Source organism: Acomys minous (genome assembly GCF_964271855.1).
Source record: "Acomys minous genome assembly, chromosome: 12".
In the NCBI taxonomy this organism is placed as follows: domain Eukaryota; kingdom Metazoa; phylum Chordata; class Mammalia; order Rodentia; family Muridae; genus Acomys; species Acomys minous.
This window is the reverse complement of record NC_140493.1, coordinates 73,357,253-73,371,591: the sequence shown is the minus strand read 5'-3', so window position 1 is coordinate 73,371,591 and position 14,339 is coordinate 73,357,253. Positions and strand designations below refer to the sequence as shown.

At 46.9% G+C, this 14,339-nt stretch overlaps 2 protein-coding genes across 7 annotated transcripts in view; one reads left to right on the top strand and one right to left on the bottom strand.

The window, feature by feature from the left end:
* The window catches only part of LOC311579674 (protein Njmu-R1), a 216,181-nt gene that overhangs the window by 15,387 nt on the left and 186,455 nt on the right, over positions 1-14,339 (top strand). For all 3 annotated transcript variants that reach the window (XM_084750446.1, XM_084750445.1, XM_084750444.1), the window contains 2 exons: positions 161-264; positions 1,103-8,132. In XM_084750446.1, the coding sequence (XP_084606572.1) occupies positions 161-264; positions 1,103-1,309 (311 nt within the window). In that variant the 3' untranslated portion in view covers positions 1,310-8,132. The remainder of the gene's footprint in view (positions 1-160; positions 265-1,102; positions 8,133-14,339) is intronic.
* Positions 8,968-14,339, bottom strand: part of RHBDL3 (rhomboid like 3) — a 50,818-nt gene continuing 45,446 nt past the window's right edge. For 3 of the 4 annotated variants that reach the window (XM_084750447.1, XM_084750448.1, XM_084750449.1), the window contains one exon: positions 8,968-11,464. In XM_084750447.1, coding sequence (XP_084606573.1) covers positions 11,193-11,464 — 272 coding nt within the window. In that variant the 3' untranslated portion in view covers positions 8,968-11,192. Of the gene's footprint in view, positions 11,465-11,521; positions 11,988-14,339 lie in introns of those variants that run through there. The other variant, XM_084750450.1, reaches the window with a different exon arrangement.

Genomic DNA, 14,339 nt, shown 5'->3' with positions numbered 1-14,339 from the left:
GCAAGGGCACATCTAACACCTGCTTTCTTAGGGCACCTACATCCATGTGCACACACATACACACACATACACAAAGTTAAAACTAACAGAAGTAAAATCTTTAAAAACTGACATACATGTGCTTTGTGGTATTTAATCTTGTGTTTTTACTGTTATTTAGGAAGCAACCGTTTTTGTGAGGACTGGATGCAGGCTTTCTTACATGGTGCTGAAGGGGGCAACCCTTTTCTTTTCAGACAAGTTCTGGAGAACTTTAAACTAAAGGTAATGAATTGGCAGTGTGTCAAGGGCAGCCTACAGTGTTCTTGTTCTGGATCTAATTACTGCAGGTGATAGCGTCAGTGATGGACTTTTACAGTCACAGTGTTCTTTCAGTGGGGCAGCCTCAGAGCGCAGGACACAGAAGGCATCTGCTGACCAGCAACATTGCATGCATTCGATTTCATTTCCAATGCTTTGTGGTGACTTGCTTGCTTATATCTAGGGGACATTAAGCTGATAATTTGTGATGCATCTCAGTTGCAAAACACAGAAATAAATGATTTCAAATTCTGGCAGGTGAGTGTTGTCACCTTAGGAGATATTTTTAAAAGCCTTTTTAAATGTGAAACTCTTACTCCAAAGGCAAACAAAGCATATAAGCAGTAGAAATAAAGAGGTATTTTTAGAAAGCTCAACATTGGCAGAGTGTGGTGGTCCATACCTTTAATCTCAGCACTCAGGAGGTGGCGGCAGATGGATCTCTATGAGTCTGAGGCCAGCCTGGTCTACAAAGTGAGCACCAGGACAGCCAGTTACATAGTGAGTCTGTCTGTCTGTCTCTTTTTTTTTTTTCTAGAGACAGGGTTTTTCTGTGTAGCCCTGCCTGTCTTGGACTTCCTTTGTGGACCAGGCTAGTCTTGAACTCACAGTGATCTACCTGCCTCTGCTTCCCGAGTGCTGGGATTACAGGCATGTGCCACCCATGCCTGCCAGACCCTGTCTCAAAAAACCCAAACAAAACCCAGCACTATCAGCATACACCGAGTGCTCAGCTAGAGGGGTATTTCTCAAGCAGCATCACTGCCTCACTAAGCATAGTTAACTGGGTAATCTTTTCCAGGCCATACAAGACACAAACAATTTGAAGAGATTCATCCAACAGGCAGAGATGAATCACTACGCTTTGTTCAAATGTTACATGTTCCTTAAGAACTGTGGCAGTGGAGATATACTTCTGAAGATTGTTAAAGTGGAGCACGGAGAAATGCCTGAAGCGAAAAGTGTGGTGGCGGTCCTCGAAGAGTTCATGGCAGAAGCCCTTGTCTGAAGCTCTGACCTGTGTTGGGGCACTGTTTGGTGCTGTGTATTGAGGCTGCCCGTGTGGAGCTGAGCTGTCATCATGTATAGGATCACGCCTGGGACACCGCAGGTTCTTCCTTTTGTACTTTTTTTGTTTAATTTAATTAAACACAGAAATCTAAGGCATGTCATCACCAAGTCCTAGGCAGATGCTGCGTGCTACAGCTGTGGAATTTTGATGCTTGCTAGTCTCAAAAGTTCTAAGCTTCAAACACATGCTGCCTAAAAAACTCTGGAGGTGACTCTTGGCTTCTCAGGAGCTTACTGTAGTATTAGCAGGCTTTCCTCCTCCAAAAGAAACGTAGTACCTCTTTCTCCATAGATTGTAGAACTTTTTGGAAATATGTGATCCAAGCAGGATGTGATGACACTGCTCAGGAGACCGAGGCAGGAGGTTCTCAGGTTCCAGGCCAGCCTGAGCTACAAAGGAAGTCTGTGTCCGGCCTGGGCTACATTACATGGCAGCCATTATCATCCTGGTCTTACGGCACCGTCGTATGGCTCATCCTGGGGGGCCTGGTACATGTGGGGGTTGGCAGGAATGATGAAGCCGCCTCTTAAAGCCAGTATGTAAATAAATTGTGAGGGCTTAAGAATTTTAAAATGGGGACTGGAGAGATGGCTCAGCGGTTAAGAGTACTATCTGCTCTTCCAGAGGTCCTGAGTTCAATTCCCAGCAACCACAAGGTGGGTCATAACCATCTCTAATGTGATCTGATGCTCTCTTCTGGTATACATGCAGATACTCATATGTAAAATAAAGAAATAAATCTTAAAAATGGTGGCATATGCCTTTAATCCCAGCACTTGGGAGGCAAGGGCAGGTGGATCACTGTGAGTTAGAGGCCAGCCTGGTCTACAAAGCAAGGCCAGGACAGCCAAGGCTACACAGGGAGACCCTGTCTCGAAAAACAAAAAACAAACAAGCAAAAATTTTTTCTTTTTTTGTTTTTGTTTTGAGACAAGGTCTCTCTGTGTTAGCCCTGGCTGTCCTGGACTCGCTTTGTAGACCAGGCTGGCCTTGAACTCACAGCAATCCACCTGCCTCTGCCTCCCAAGTATTGGGATTAAAGGTGTGTGACACCATGCCGGGCAAACAAAAAAAAATTTTTTTTTTTTTGAGACAGGGTACAAAAATATTTTTAGGGGCTGGAGAGATGGCTCAGCAGTTAGAAACACCCTCTGCTTTTCCAAAGGTCCTAAGTTAAATTCCCAGCAAGCACATGGTGGCTTACAACCATCTGTAATGAGATCTGGTGCCTTCTTGTGGTGGGCAGAATACTGTATAAATAATAATAAAATCTTTTTTAAAAAAAAGTTTGAAGCCTATGCTCACTTGGTTTTTTTTGTTTTGTTTTTGTTTTGTTTTGTTTTTTTATGAGCTTTATATATAGATGCTTCTGGGCTGGCAAGATGAATCAGAAGGAAAAGAAGCTTGCCACCATGTGTAACAGCTATGTTAGATCCTCAGAACTCAAGTAGGAGAAAACCAGCTCCTGCAAGTTCCCTCTGATCTACACACATACAAGCACACACAGTAAATAAATACAGTGAGGAACAGTGGGCTGGAGAGCTGGCTCTGTGGTTAGGAGCATCGTTCCTCTTGGCGAGCACCCAAGTTTTATGTCCAGCACCAACCTGGTGACTCAACCATACGTGATGTCCATGCCAGGAGATTTGACACCTTTCCTGACCCCCTTGAGTGTCAAGCACACATGTAGTATACATGCATGCAGGCAAAACATCCTTAAATAAAATAATCTGTTACCAAAAAGGAAGAAAGAAATGTCTGAAATAGCTTCAACATGAAATATTCTCTCTGATGAAAAGCTGTTGTGGAAATGGCCACATCATTTACAAGTATTTATTTGCCAGGGGCCTTTTTTTCCCTTATTTTCAGATGAAAGTGCTCAAGTTCTTAAACAGTATTAAGGAAAAAAAAAAAAATAAAAGCCAGGCATTGAGCCGAGCGTGGTGGCGCAGGCCTTTAATCCCAGCACTCGGGAGGCAGAGGCGGGCGGATCACTGTGAGTTCGAGGCCAGCCTGGTCTACAAAGTGAGTCCAGGACAGCCAAGGCTACAGAGAGACCCTGTCTCGAAAAACCAAAACAAACAAACAAAAAAAAAAAAAGCCAGGCATTGTGGCGCCTTTAGTCCCACCACTCAGGAGGCAGAGGCAGGTGAATTGCTGTGAGTTTGAGGCCAGCCTGGTTTACAAAGCGAGTCCAGGGCAGTCAAGATAACAGAGAAACCTGTCTTGAAAAAACAAACAAACAAAACCAATAAAATAAAATAAAAAAAGAAAGTAAGTAAATATAGGAAATGTCATTTACAAATAAATAGAAGGCTGCAAATTGGAAGGCAGATGCGGTGATTCACGTCTATGAATGTAGCCCTCCACAGCCAGAGGCCTCGGAGCTCTGTGCGCTCAGGCCAGACTGAGGCACTGATTTACAGAGCACGTTTCAGGCCAGAGAGGGCTACAAAGCAAGACCCTGCCTCAGTAAATAATAAAGAATATTTTAAAAATTAAAAATGCAAACAAATTCTTGCCATCACAGTTGCTCACTGATTTTTAGGTTTTGGTGTCTGTGTCACAAGCCTTAGGCTGTTTGCCCTGAATCGATTGTAAGTGCCCTTGGGTGCCAGCTGCACACGCATAGCTGTTCTGCATAGTTCTTTGATAAATCCATTTGATGACGATTTTGGTTTAGAAAATCAACAGCCTTGAGTTCTCACTCCCTTAAGGATGCTCAGAGGAGCACAAGTCTGTAAAACTGAGGGACTCTTAACTGCTTGTAAACCCTGCTAAGATCTGAGCTCTGGCTTTGAAAGTGACTGATGGGCCTTCTGCCTTCTCTGTAAGTCAGTCAGGGACATGATAACACCACGCCCTTTCATTTCCTTTAATGAGAAATACAATTCAAACCCTTCATAAATGCTTTCATATGGCTTTAAAGTTTAATAACTTGGATTATAGGCAGTATAGAAAAGAATCTAAGTAGCATTTTTATGGCCACCTGACTACGGCACTCCTTTTGACTGTTTTCCTAATGCACTTGGTGCCCACTTGGCAATCATTTTGTAAAAGTGAGCAACATTAGGACATCAACATCTTGAGTTTATAAAACAATAATCTTCATTTTCAACTTCCCAATCATAAGTCTGTGGCCAAGTCATCTAATAATAAATGTAGAAATAGCTCAGGGTGGGCTGGATCGATGGCTCAATGGTTAAGAGCACTGTCTGCTCTTCCAGAGGGATCCAGGTTCAAGTCCCAGCACCCACATGGCAGCTCACAAGTGTCTGTGACTCCAGTGCCAGGAATCTGACACCCTCACACCAATGCACATAAAATAAAAATAAAATAACATAACATAAAATAAAGAAATAGCTCAGGGTAAAGCACTTGCCATGCCCATGTAAGGGCCTGAGTTTGAGTCTCAGAGCCTACATAGAGAAGCCAAGTGTGGCAGATGTGCTTGGCATGCCAGCACTGGTGAGGCAGGCCAGTTAGAGGCCTTACCAGAAAACAAAGGAACAAAAACTGGGCCAGAGACTAGCTCAGTGGATAAAGGCACTGGCCACCAAGTCCGATGGCCTGAGTCTATCTCCAGAGCCCATGTGAAGATGGAGAGACAGCCCAGGCCTGCAAGCTGCTCTCCACCTAACACACGCATCCTTCAAAACTAGTTAACGAACTATCCACCAAACAGAAAAGTAAAAGGGCAGATGGCTCCTGAGGATTGATACCCCAGGGTTGTGCACACAGACAAAAAAAAAAAATATGAATAAAGACAAAGGTTTCACCAATAATAACAACAAAAATTTAAAAAGCAAATGCAAACTGAGCAGTGCTGGCGCACACCTTTAATCCCAGCACTCAGGAGGCAGAGGCAGGAGGATCTCTGAGTTCGAGGCTAGCCTGGTCTACAGAGTGAGTTCCAGGACAGTCAAGGCTACACAGAAATACTGCCTTGAAAAAAAACAAAAACAAAAACAAAAGCATTAAATCACTTGGATATAGGCAAAGTATAACTATATTCTCTGTTTATTTCTAGGTACTTCATTTCTTATGTAGGCCTATAATATTACACAACTGTATATAGTAGTCTTATGTTTAAAAAGAATCTTTGACAAATTCTGTGCCACTATTAAAGACAAGAAAAAAATGTCATGGAATTATCTTGTAAGTTCTAAGAAGGAACAGCTCATGAGCATAAACCTGTACTGTATTCAAATTTTAATAAGTGAATGTTTTAATTTTTTTTTTTTTTTGTCTTTTGAGACAGGGTTTCTCTGTGTAGCCTTGGCTGTCCTGGACTCGCTCTGTAGACCAGGCTGGCCTCGAACTCACAGCGATCCACCTGCCTCTGCCTCCTGAGTACTGGGATTAAAGGCGTGTGCCACCACGCCCGGCTCGAATGTATTAAATTTTAAAGGTATAAAAAGTGTTTGTTCAGACATGTAATAAACTTGTACTTGTGTGCAATACACAGGAAATATGTTTGCCTTGTAGCCAAAATGTAACTGTATTTGTAGTAATAAAACACAGCTTCTAATCAAGGCAGGTTTTTTACCTAATTGAGTTCAATTCTCACCTTTAATTTCCTATAAGTTTATGGGGAAATTACATTTTTTACACACTACACACACACACACACACACACACACACACACACGTAAAAAAACAAACCACCTGTTGGAATACACAAGGAATGGGTAAACAGTTTATCGCAATGTTTTATTTGTTGTCTAAAAGTTTCACCTGAAGAATAGCTCAGGTCCTTTCTTCTCTCACGCACTGTTAAGAGTGCCACACAAGGACTGGAGAGATGGCTCAGAGGGTAAGAGCACTGTCTGTTCTTCCTAAGGTCCTGAGTTCAATTCCCAGTAACCACGTGGTGGCTCACAACCATCTATAGTGAGATCTCGTGCCTTCTTCTGGTGTTCAGGTGTACATGAGGGCAGAAAACTGTATAAATAATCTTTTTTGTTGTTGTTGCTTTGGTTTTTCAAAACAGGATTTCTCTGTGTAGCCTTGGCTGTCCTGAACTTGCTTTTTAGACTAGGCTGGCCTTGAACTCACAGTGATCCACCTGCCTGCCTCCCAAGTGCTGGGATTTTTTTCTTCGCTTTTTTTGTTTGTTTTTGTTTTGTTTTGTTTTAAAGACAGGGTTTCTCTGTGTAGCCTTGGCTGTCCTGGACTCATTTTGTAGACCAGGCTGGCCTCGAACTCACAGTGACCCACCTGCCTCTGCCTCCTGAGTGCTGTGATTAAAGGTGTGTGCCACCTCAGCTGGCTTTTTTTAATTTTTCCAAGACAGGGTTTCTCTGTGTTATCTTGGCTGCCCTGAACTCGATTTGTAAACCAGGCTGGCCTCCAACTCACAGCAATACACTTGTCTATACCTCCCAAGTGCTGGGATTAAAGGCTTTAAATAAATAAATCTTTTTTAAAAAAAGCAACACAGACCTTTTTTTAAAAAAATATATCTTTTTTTTAGATGTATGAGCGCTCTATCTGCATGCACACCTGCAGGCCAGAAGAGGGCACCAGATCACATTATAGATGGTTGTGAGCTACCACGTGGTTGCTGGGAATTGAACTCAGGACCTCTGAAAAAGCAGCCAGTGCTCTTAACTACTGAGCCATCTCTCCAGCCCATGATGCAGTCCTTTAATCCTAGCACTCAGGAGGCAGAGGCAGGCTGATTTCTGAGTTGAAGGCCAGCCTGGTCTGCAGATCGAGTTTCAGGACAGCCAGGGCTACACAGAGAATCCCTGTCTCCAAAACAAAACAAGTGACAGGCCTAGATTCTGAAATTGGGGGTGACAGGGAGCAGTGACAGACTGACAAGAGAAGTCTGAGCAAATATTCCAAAGTTACCGACTTTCTCAATGGCTCCAGGCTGATGCGATGAGATAGGCTGTTATTAATGAGTGTGTCTATTGTGCATGTGCATATATGTATCTGCATGTACTTGTGCAGACAAGGACTTTGTGTATGGTCCTGAGGCTTGCCAAGTAGGCTAGGCTGGCCGGTGAGCCCAGGGTCTGTCTCCCCAGCACTGGGATAACAAATCTGACAGGAGGGAAGAAACAGAAAAGTAAAGGGAAATGGGAGGTAGCCAAAGGCTAATTTAATTAAGCAGCTTTTGGTTCTCCAAGCTGCCTTGATGCCTCAGGTATCTGGAGCCTGGGAGGCACTAGTGGAAAGCCTTTGCAGCAAACCCAGCTCTGCACACCGAAGTAGAAGTGGGTGTTCAGTTCGCCTGAACTAACTGCACTCTTGATGTTAGTTCTGGGATGGCTCTTGCAGTGTCTGCAAACATTTTTCAGTAATACCCAGGGAATTGATGTGAAGGGAAACAACCTCCATTTTGCACTTAACTGGATAATTTAATCCTTAAGCATTCAATAGTTGTTAGCTGGAAAGCTACACAGGCCACTGCTCTCTGGAAAAGGCGGGCACACAGTTGGCTTGTCCAGGCCTCAGCCATGCACAGGCGGCTCAATTGTTAACCATCCGAAGGCTTTGCCTTGAATGTATATGCTGCTTTCATTTCGCCTTCTGGCTGTGAACTTGACTACGCCCTGTTCTTCAAGATTAAGATGTGAACAGACTACACTTATTGAGAAGGAGAAAGAGGTCTCTAGGGCATCTTGAAGATTTCTCTAATAATAACCATCATATATTGTTTGGTTTGGTTTTAGAGACAGGGTTTCTCTGGGTAGCCTTGGCTGTCCTGGACTCCCTTTGTAGACCAGGCTGGCCTCGAACTCACATTGTTCTGCTTGCCTCTGCTTCCCAAGTACTGGGATTAAAGGGATGCGCCACCATGCCCGGCTAACCATCATATATTAATCATACACACACACACACACACACACACACACACACACACACACACACACGATTATGTAGGGAGTAAATGAAGTCCTGAGTGAATTCGTTGTTGACAGGGCAAGGCTATCAATGTCAATCCCATGGGAGTGGCAGTGCCTTCCCTGGGGGAGGCTCAGAGGGATGGCAGTGGTTTCCTCTGGTCTGTGTACGTACATTGATAGCGTGCAGAAAACACCTGCCAGGAAGGGCTTTTGCCCCCCTACATGTTACGGTTTGAAGACCGCAGTACTACAGAGACTCTGCCTACCTGAGGTGAGCTGCACTTGTCTCTCCGTTTGAACGGATGCAATAACCCATCTTCCCTGTTGACCAGTATATGACAAACACTCCGCGCTTGTGGGGCAGCGCTGTGGCTTCTCCATCCATGACCACTCAGTCCCAGCTTTTCCATCTGTGAGTCCGTGTGTTTGTCGTTTCTTCATACCCTTGTCAGCTGTCAGCCCCTAGAGCTGTAGAGTGAGGCTATAGAGTGGAGAAGCAGACGGGGACAACAGGCCTGAGGGCTCACGGACTGACACTCGGGCTGAGCTCCCTACATGGATGTGTTGTTATGGGAAGAACAGCTCGGGGAAGGTGAAGGAAGACAGTGCCAATCACCAGCGAGCGCCCCAGATCAACACACCACTATCAGTTTTCACCTTCTCCCACCCACCGTGAGCCAGACACAGACAAAACAGGTTCCATGGCAGCCTTTGAGTCACTTCCTGAATAACCGATAGCTTTAAAAAAATCTTTAATGGAATCTGTGCTCAAATAATATGTTACAACAAAAATATACAGAATGTACACAATACAAAAATATTTAGAAACCGACATTGTGGCTAGTGTTTTGTTTTTTTCACTGACTTAGTCCTTGGAGGGGCAGCTCACTAACGGGCACTGTTTTTAAGGCAGAGGAGATTCAACAACTTGCAGCCAGCCCCGGGAAGCACACTGCACTGGGTAACCTTCATTATCTGCAAACCCAATTGGACATAGAGGAAGCTCTGGCTTCACTGAGCAATGCCCCCACATGGTTCACATGGAAATTGAGAGTCAGAAGAGCCCCATTAGGGAGCTCTTCCTAATTAAAAAAGCGAGTGATGAATGATGTCATTAAAGTGAAATCCCTCTGTTTTGAAGGCCTCTTTTCCTTTCCCTGGTTTCCATGACTCCTCTCCCCTTTAAAAGCAAGCCGGTCTGCCTAGCTGCTGTCTGGGGGTTCCCAGGCCTCTGAATCCCAGCTCTGATTGGTGGCCACATTGGAGGGGACAAGCTGAGGGACTCACGAGAATGGAAACCAGGAGGGAAGTGGTGCGGGAGAGATGAGGGGACCGGGAGCACTTCCCATCCTCCTGCGCCAGCTCCTGCCTGCTCTGCCCCTCGCTCCCCATGTCTCAGGGCCTGAGAGCCCCAAAGGCAATATAAAGGCCATCCGCCTCCCAGCCTCCACGTAGGGCTCCCCGCAGCTCCTAGTGCCAACCTGAGTAGACTGCCTTGGAGGGGCAGATCACTGGGCGCCTTGCCATCCGCCTAGGCTGGCACCCCAGGCTGCTGGGATATGGGCAGCACAAGACGGCTCTCTAAATCTCACGTTCCCTGTAGGATCACCTCCAAGTCCCCTCTCAATCTAACCATCTAAGTCTACAGCTCCTCACCCTGGACACTCACTCAAGCTCCCAAAGCTCTTCTCTTCTCTGGAGCTAAGTTTTTCACCAAAGATCTTTTACTACAGCTTCCTGTCCCACCAACTCCCATGGCGAGATGGCCACGGTATCACTGTCCTAGGCTTTCCTTCACCCCAAAGACTTTCTTCTCCAGGAGGCAGAACAGACACGAAGGTACCCCAGAAGAACACAACTAAGCGCTACCTCCCAAAGGTCCTAGTAGGGCTTTGGCCTCTCTAGCACAGATAATTTTTTCCTCTGGTCAATGATGCTCAGGAGGTGTTTGGGAGACCCAGATGGGAAAGAGGAGTGAATTATAATAAAAGCAAGGCCCCCAAGGAAGCACCCTGATGCTGGCCATTCCAGTAATCCCTTATAGAAATCCCCATGTGGACACTGTCCCCCACTTCCTCCCTCTGCAGGTTTTCACTTGCCTGACATTGCGCACATATGCATGCGCACGCGTACACACACACACACACACACACACACACACACCCCAAAATCCTGTCTCCACACCCAAAAGAGAGACACAAAATAGGGTGAGGGGAATAGAAAGGAAAGAAAAGACCCCATAGTCCAGGTAGGGCATGGATGCAGGAGTGATGATGTCAGATGCTAGTATTCACAACTATAGGCAAGAAGAGGTTAGAATTGGTCCTAGGCCTCTCCTGGGGGAACCTGGGTTAAAGTTCACTGCCCCAGGCATGGAGCCCTCTCACAGGTCTCCCCAGGGCAAGAATAAGGCCTGAAGCTTATAGCAACTCCCTGACCAGCCCTAGGGGGACATGCCACAGCACCCACTGACGGGACCTTAGCCTGGGGTGCTCTGGGCTCCCCCAGATTAAAGCCAACACGTCCACCACCAGAGCACCAGACCTTGAGCAGCAGAGAGAACATGACCTAGCCTAAAGAGACCTCTGGGGTGGGGAGGGCCTGCCTGGCCGTGCCTTTCCCTCAGGACTTTTCTACATGCCAGCATTTCTCCAGGTAGAAGACAAGGAAGAGCGCGGTCTGCTCGTGCTGTGGCGGTGAGAGGGGAGCACATGGCACAGGCCCAAGCTACGGGGACAGCCACTCTCACCCTACCCCAGACCTTCCCCCTGACTCCACATCATCAGACCAGCCTAGGAAAATGACAACAGCCACATCCATCCCCCCCGCCATCCTCCCGAATGGAAACACATATATCCCAGCTTAAAGAATCTCTGGTTCTCTCCAGTGCGGTGATGAGAAACAGACGCAGGTGTTTCTGCTTCTGCCTCCTCCCCTCTCTGCCTTGGTCCCCCAGACCCTTACGGGGGTGGTGGCAGCTTCAAGTCCAGTAGTGTGTAGGCAAAAACGTTCCAGAAGACAGCAAACAGCACGAAGACGGTGTACATGGTCACGAAGATCCACCACAGCGACTGGTCCTGCAGCCTCTGCTCATAGTTTCTTAGAACAACCACGCCAAGGGTGATGCCCACGGCCACGCCACCCAAATGTGCCACGAAGCTTGGGTGGGGACAAGGGGGGTAAGCCGACGGGTGGAAGCGGAGCCACACAGCCCTCCCGAACTCCATACTCACTGTAAGGGGAGGAGACAGAGAGACATCACCCGCAGGGTCCTGGGCAGGGACTGGGGAGAGACCAGGCAAGCCTGCCACCCGGTCACCCATTAACTCATTCGCTGTCCTGACGCCAAATGCGGTAATCAAGGAGACAAAACTATCCCAAGAGCCTACGGGGCTTGGCGACAAATCAACAATCAATTACATTCACAAGGCAATTTCATTAAGAGATACAGACATGAGGCAAAAAGAGACAATAGAAAATCCATGCTGGGCACAAGGCAGGACACTCTGGGGAGTCAGGCCAGGCCTCTCAAGAAGAAATGTTTGAGCCGTCATCTGAATGTTGAGAGGGACCCTGCTAAAAGCCCCAGAGGCCTTGGCTTCTCTGTGGTCATGCTGCATCCGGGGACATTTCTTCCTCTGTGCACTGGGATAGAGGCTCAGCATCGGTGTACCTGGCTGCACAAGCAGAACACGGCCAGCGACTTCCGTGTGCTACGAAGGACCCTGGAAACCCTGAGGGCCAGTGCCTTTGTGCTTGGGACAGAGAGATGGAGAGGGGCCGGGCATGGTGGCGCACGCCTTTAATCCCAGCACTCAGGAGGCAGAGGCAGGCAGATCGCTGTGAGTTCGAGGCCAGCCTGGTCTACAAAGCGAGTCCAGGACAGCCAAGGCTAACACAGAGAGACTCTGTCTAAAAAAAAAAAAAAAAAAGGATGGAGAGGGACAGAGGAGGAATTCAACTAACAGTCAGAACTCCACTTTCACTATGGTCCAACCCTTCCATTTTTGAACTTTCTAAGTCAGCCAATCAAACAGGGATGTTGTCTCCTTGAAAGGAAGAAGGCGCTAGGCCACAGTGCCACCCCATGTCCCAACACCCAAGGCACAGTGAAAGGACTTCCTCCTTTCTTTCCTTCCTTTTTCTTTTCAACATGAAGACTCATTGTGCAGTCCTGGATATCCTGAAACTCAGCGTGGATGAGGCTACCCTTGAACTCACAGAGATCTGTCTCCCTGAGTGCTGGCATTAAAGGCGTGCACCATAAAGCCTGGCCGGGAGAATAGGTATTCTTTTATTTTATTTTAAATTTTCATCACAGGTCTGTGTGCTGTGTGTGTGTGTGTGTGTGTGTGTGTGTGTGTGTGTGTGTGTGTGATGCATGTGTAGTTATTGCTGAGGCCAGAAGAGTGTATCAGATCTCTGGGTGCTCTGGGAGAGCAGTGAGCACTCCTAACCACTGAGCCACCTCTGCAGTCCCTGGGAGAGTAAGTACTCGTAGCCTGATTTTACAGACCGGGAAACTGAGGCAAATCTGGCAGATTGAAAGACAGCCTTTTGAGGGGGATGTTGTACCATTTATCTCAACAGTGTGCCTCTTCCCACCTTTACCCAGTCATCCCCGGGGCCTTTCCTTTGGGGACTGAGCGCTAGGTTATCTTTTTTTTTTTTTTTTTCGGTTTTTCGAGGCAGGGTCTCTCTGTGTAGCCTTGACTGTCCTGGACTCGCTTTGTAGACCAGGCTGGCCTCGAACTCACAGCGATCCGCCTGCCTCTGCCTCCCAAGTGCTGGGATTAAAGGCGTGCGCCACCACCGCCCGGCGTGCTAAGTATCTTTTGAGGGCCCTTCAATTCCAGGGACAGCCAGCAGAGGGTGGAAAAGGAGCAGCGGGCCTTGCTCAGCCTTCCCAACCCTGAGGTGCTTTCCTGCTGCTTAGCTGGTCCTGGGGACAATTTTAATAAGGCATGTAAAAGATGATGTCTCTTGCCCCTCCATCACTGTTTCAGCTTTTATTTTTATTTTTATTTTTATTTTTTTGAGACAGGGTCTCTCTGTGTAGCCTTGGCTGTCTTGGACTCGCTTTTTAGACCAGGCCGGCCTCAAACTCACAGTGATCTGCCTGCCTCTGCCTCCCGAGTGCCAGGGTTAAAGGCGTGCGCCACCACGCCCGGCTTGTTTCTGCTTTTATGATTTTTTTTAAAAAACACATATATTTACTTCTGTATTTTATGTATACGGGTACTTTGTCTGCATGTACACCAGAAGATGGCATCAGACAGGTGTGAGCTCCCATGAGGTTGTTGGGACTAGAACTCAGGACCTTCGGAAGAGCAGTGGGTGCTCTTAACCACTGAGTTATCTATAATGTTTACAGTGGTTTTTATGGGGGCTGGGGGCGGGGAGACAAGACCTGGGAGACTCCTGTTGGGCTAGGGGCAGACTTGGCTTTCCAAAGTCCTGAAGTAAGAGGTAGGGGTTTTAGAAGTGAAACCGAATGGAGGGGTGGCGTATTTGATCACTCTGGGTGTATTGCCTTTGAACTAGGTGATCTTGGAACTCTCTGAGCCTCAAGTTTATGCTTATGAATTAAACCTAGTTAGATGCTCTCCATACATGTTTTGGAGACAAAAGGAGGATCTACTCTCTCTTGCTCCCTTCATGCTTCCTTCCGGATTCACCTCTTTACATCTCAGGCTGAGCCCTGAGGCTCTGGGTCTCATTCCTATTTCAGTGTGTGTGTGTGGGGGGGGGGGGGGGAGGAGAGAGAGAGAGAAAGTGGGTGCTTGGAACTTAACCCAGCTCCTCTGCAAGATTAGCCAGTGCTTTCATCTACTGAGCCATTTCTCTAGCCCTTCCACCCTAATTTTTTGAATGTTTATTTACTATGATAGATACAGTGCTCTGCCTGCATGTACACCTGCAGGCCAGAAGAGGGCACCAGATCTCATCATAGATGGTTGTGAGCCACCATGTGGTTGTTGGGAATTGAACTCAGGTCCTCTGGAAGAGCAGACAGTGCTCTTAACCGCTGAGCTATCTCTCCAGCACCCCTCCCTGTTTTGTTTTGTTTTTTTTTAAGATGGGGTCTTTAATTGAATCTGAAGCTT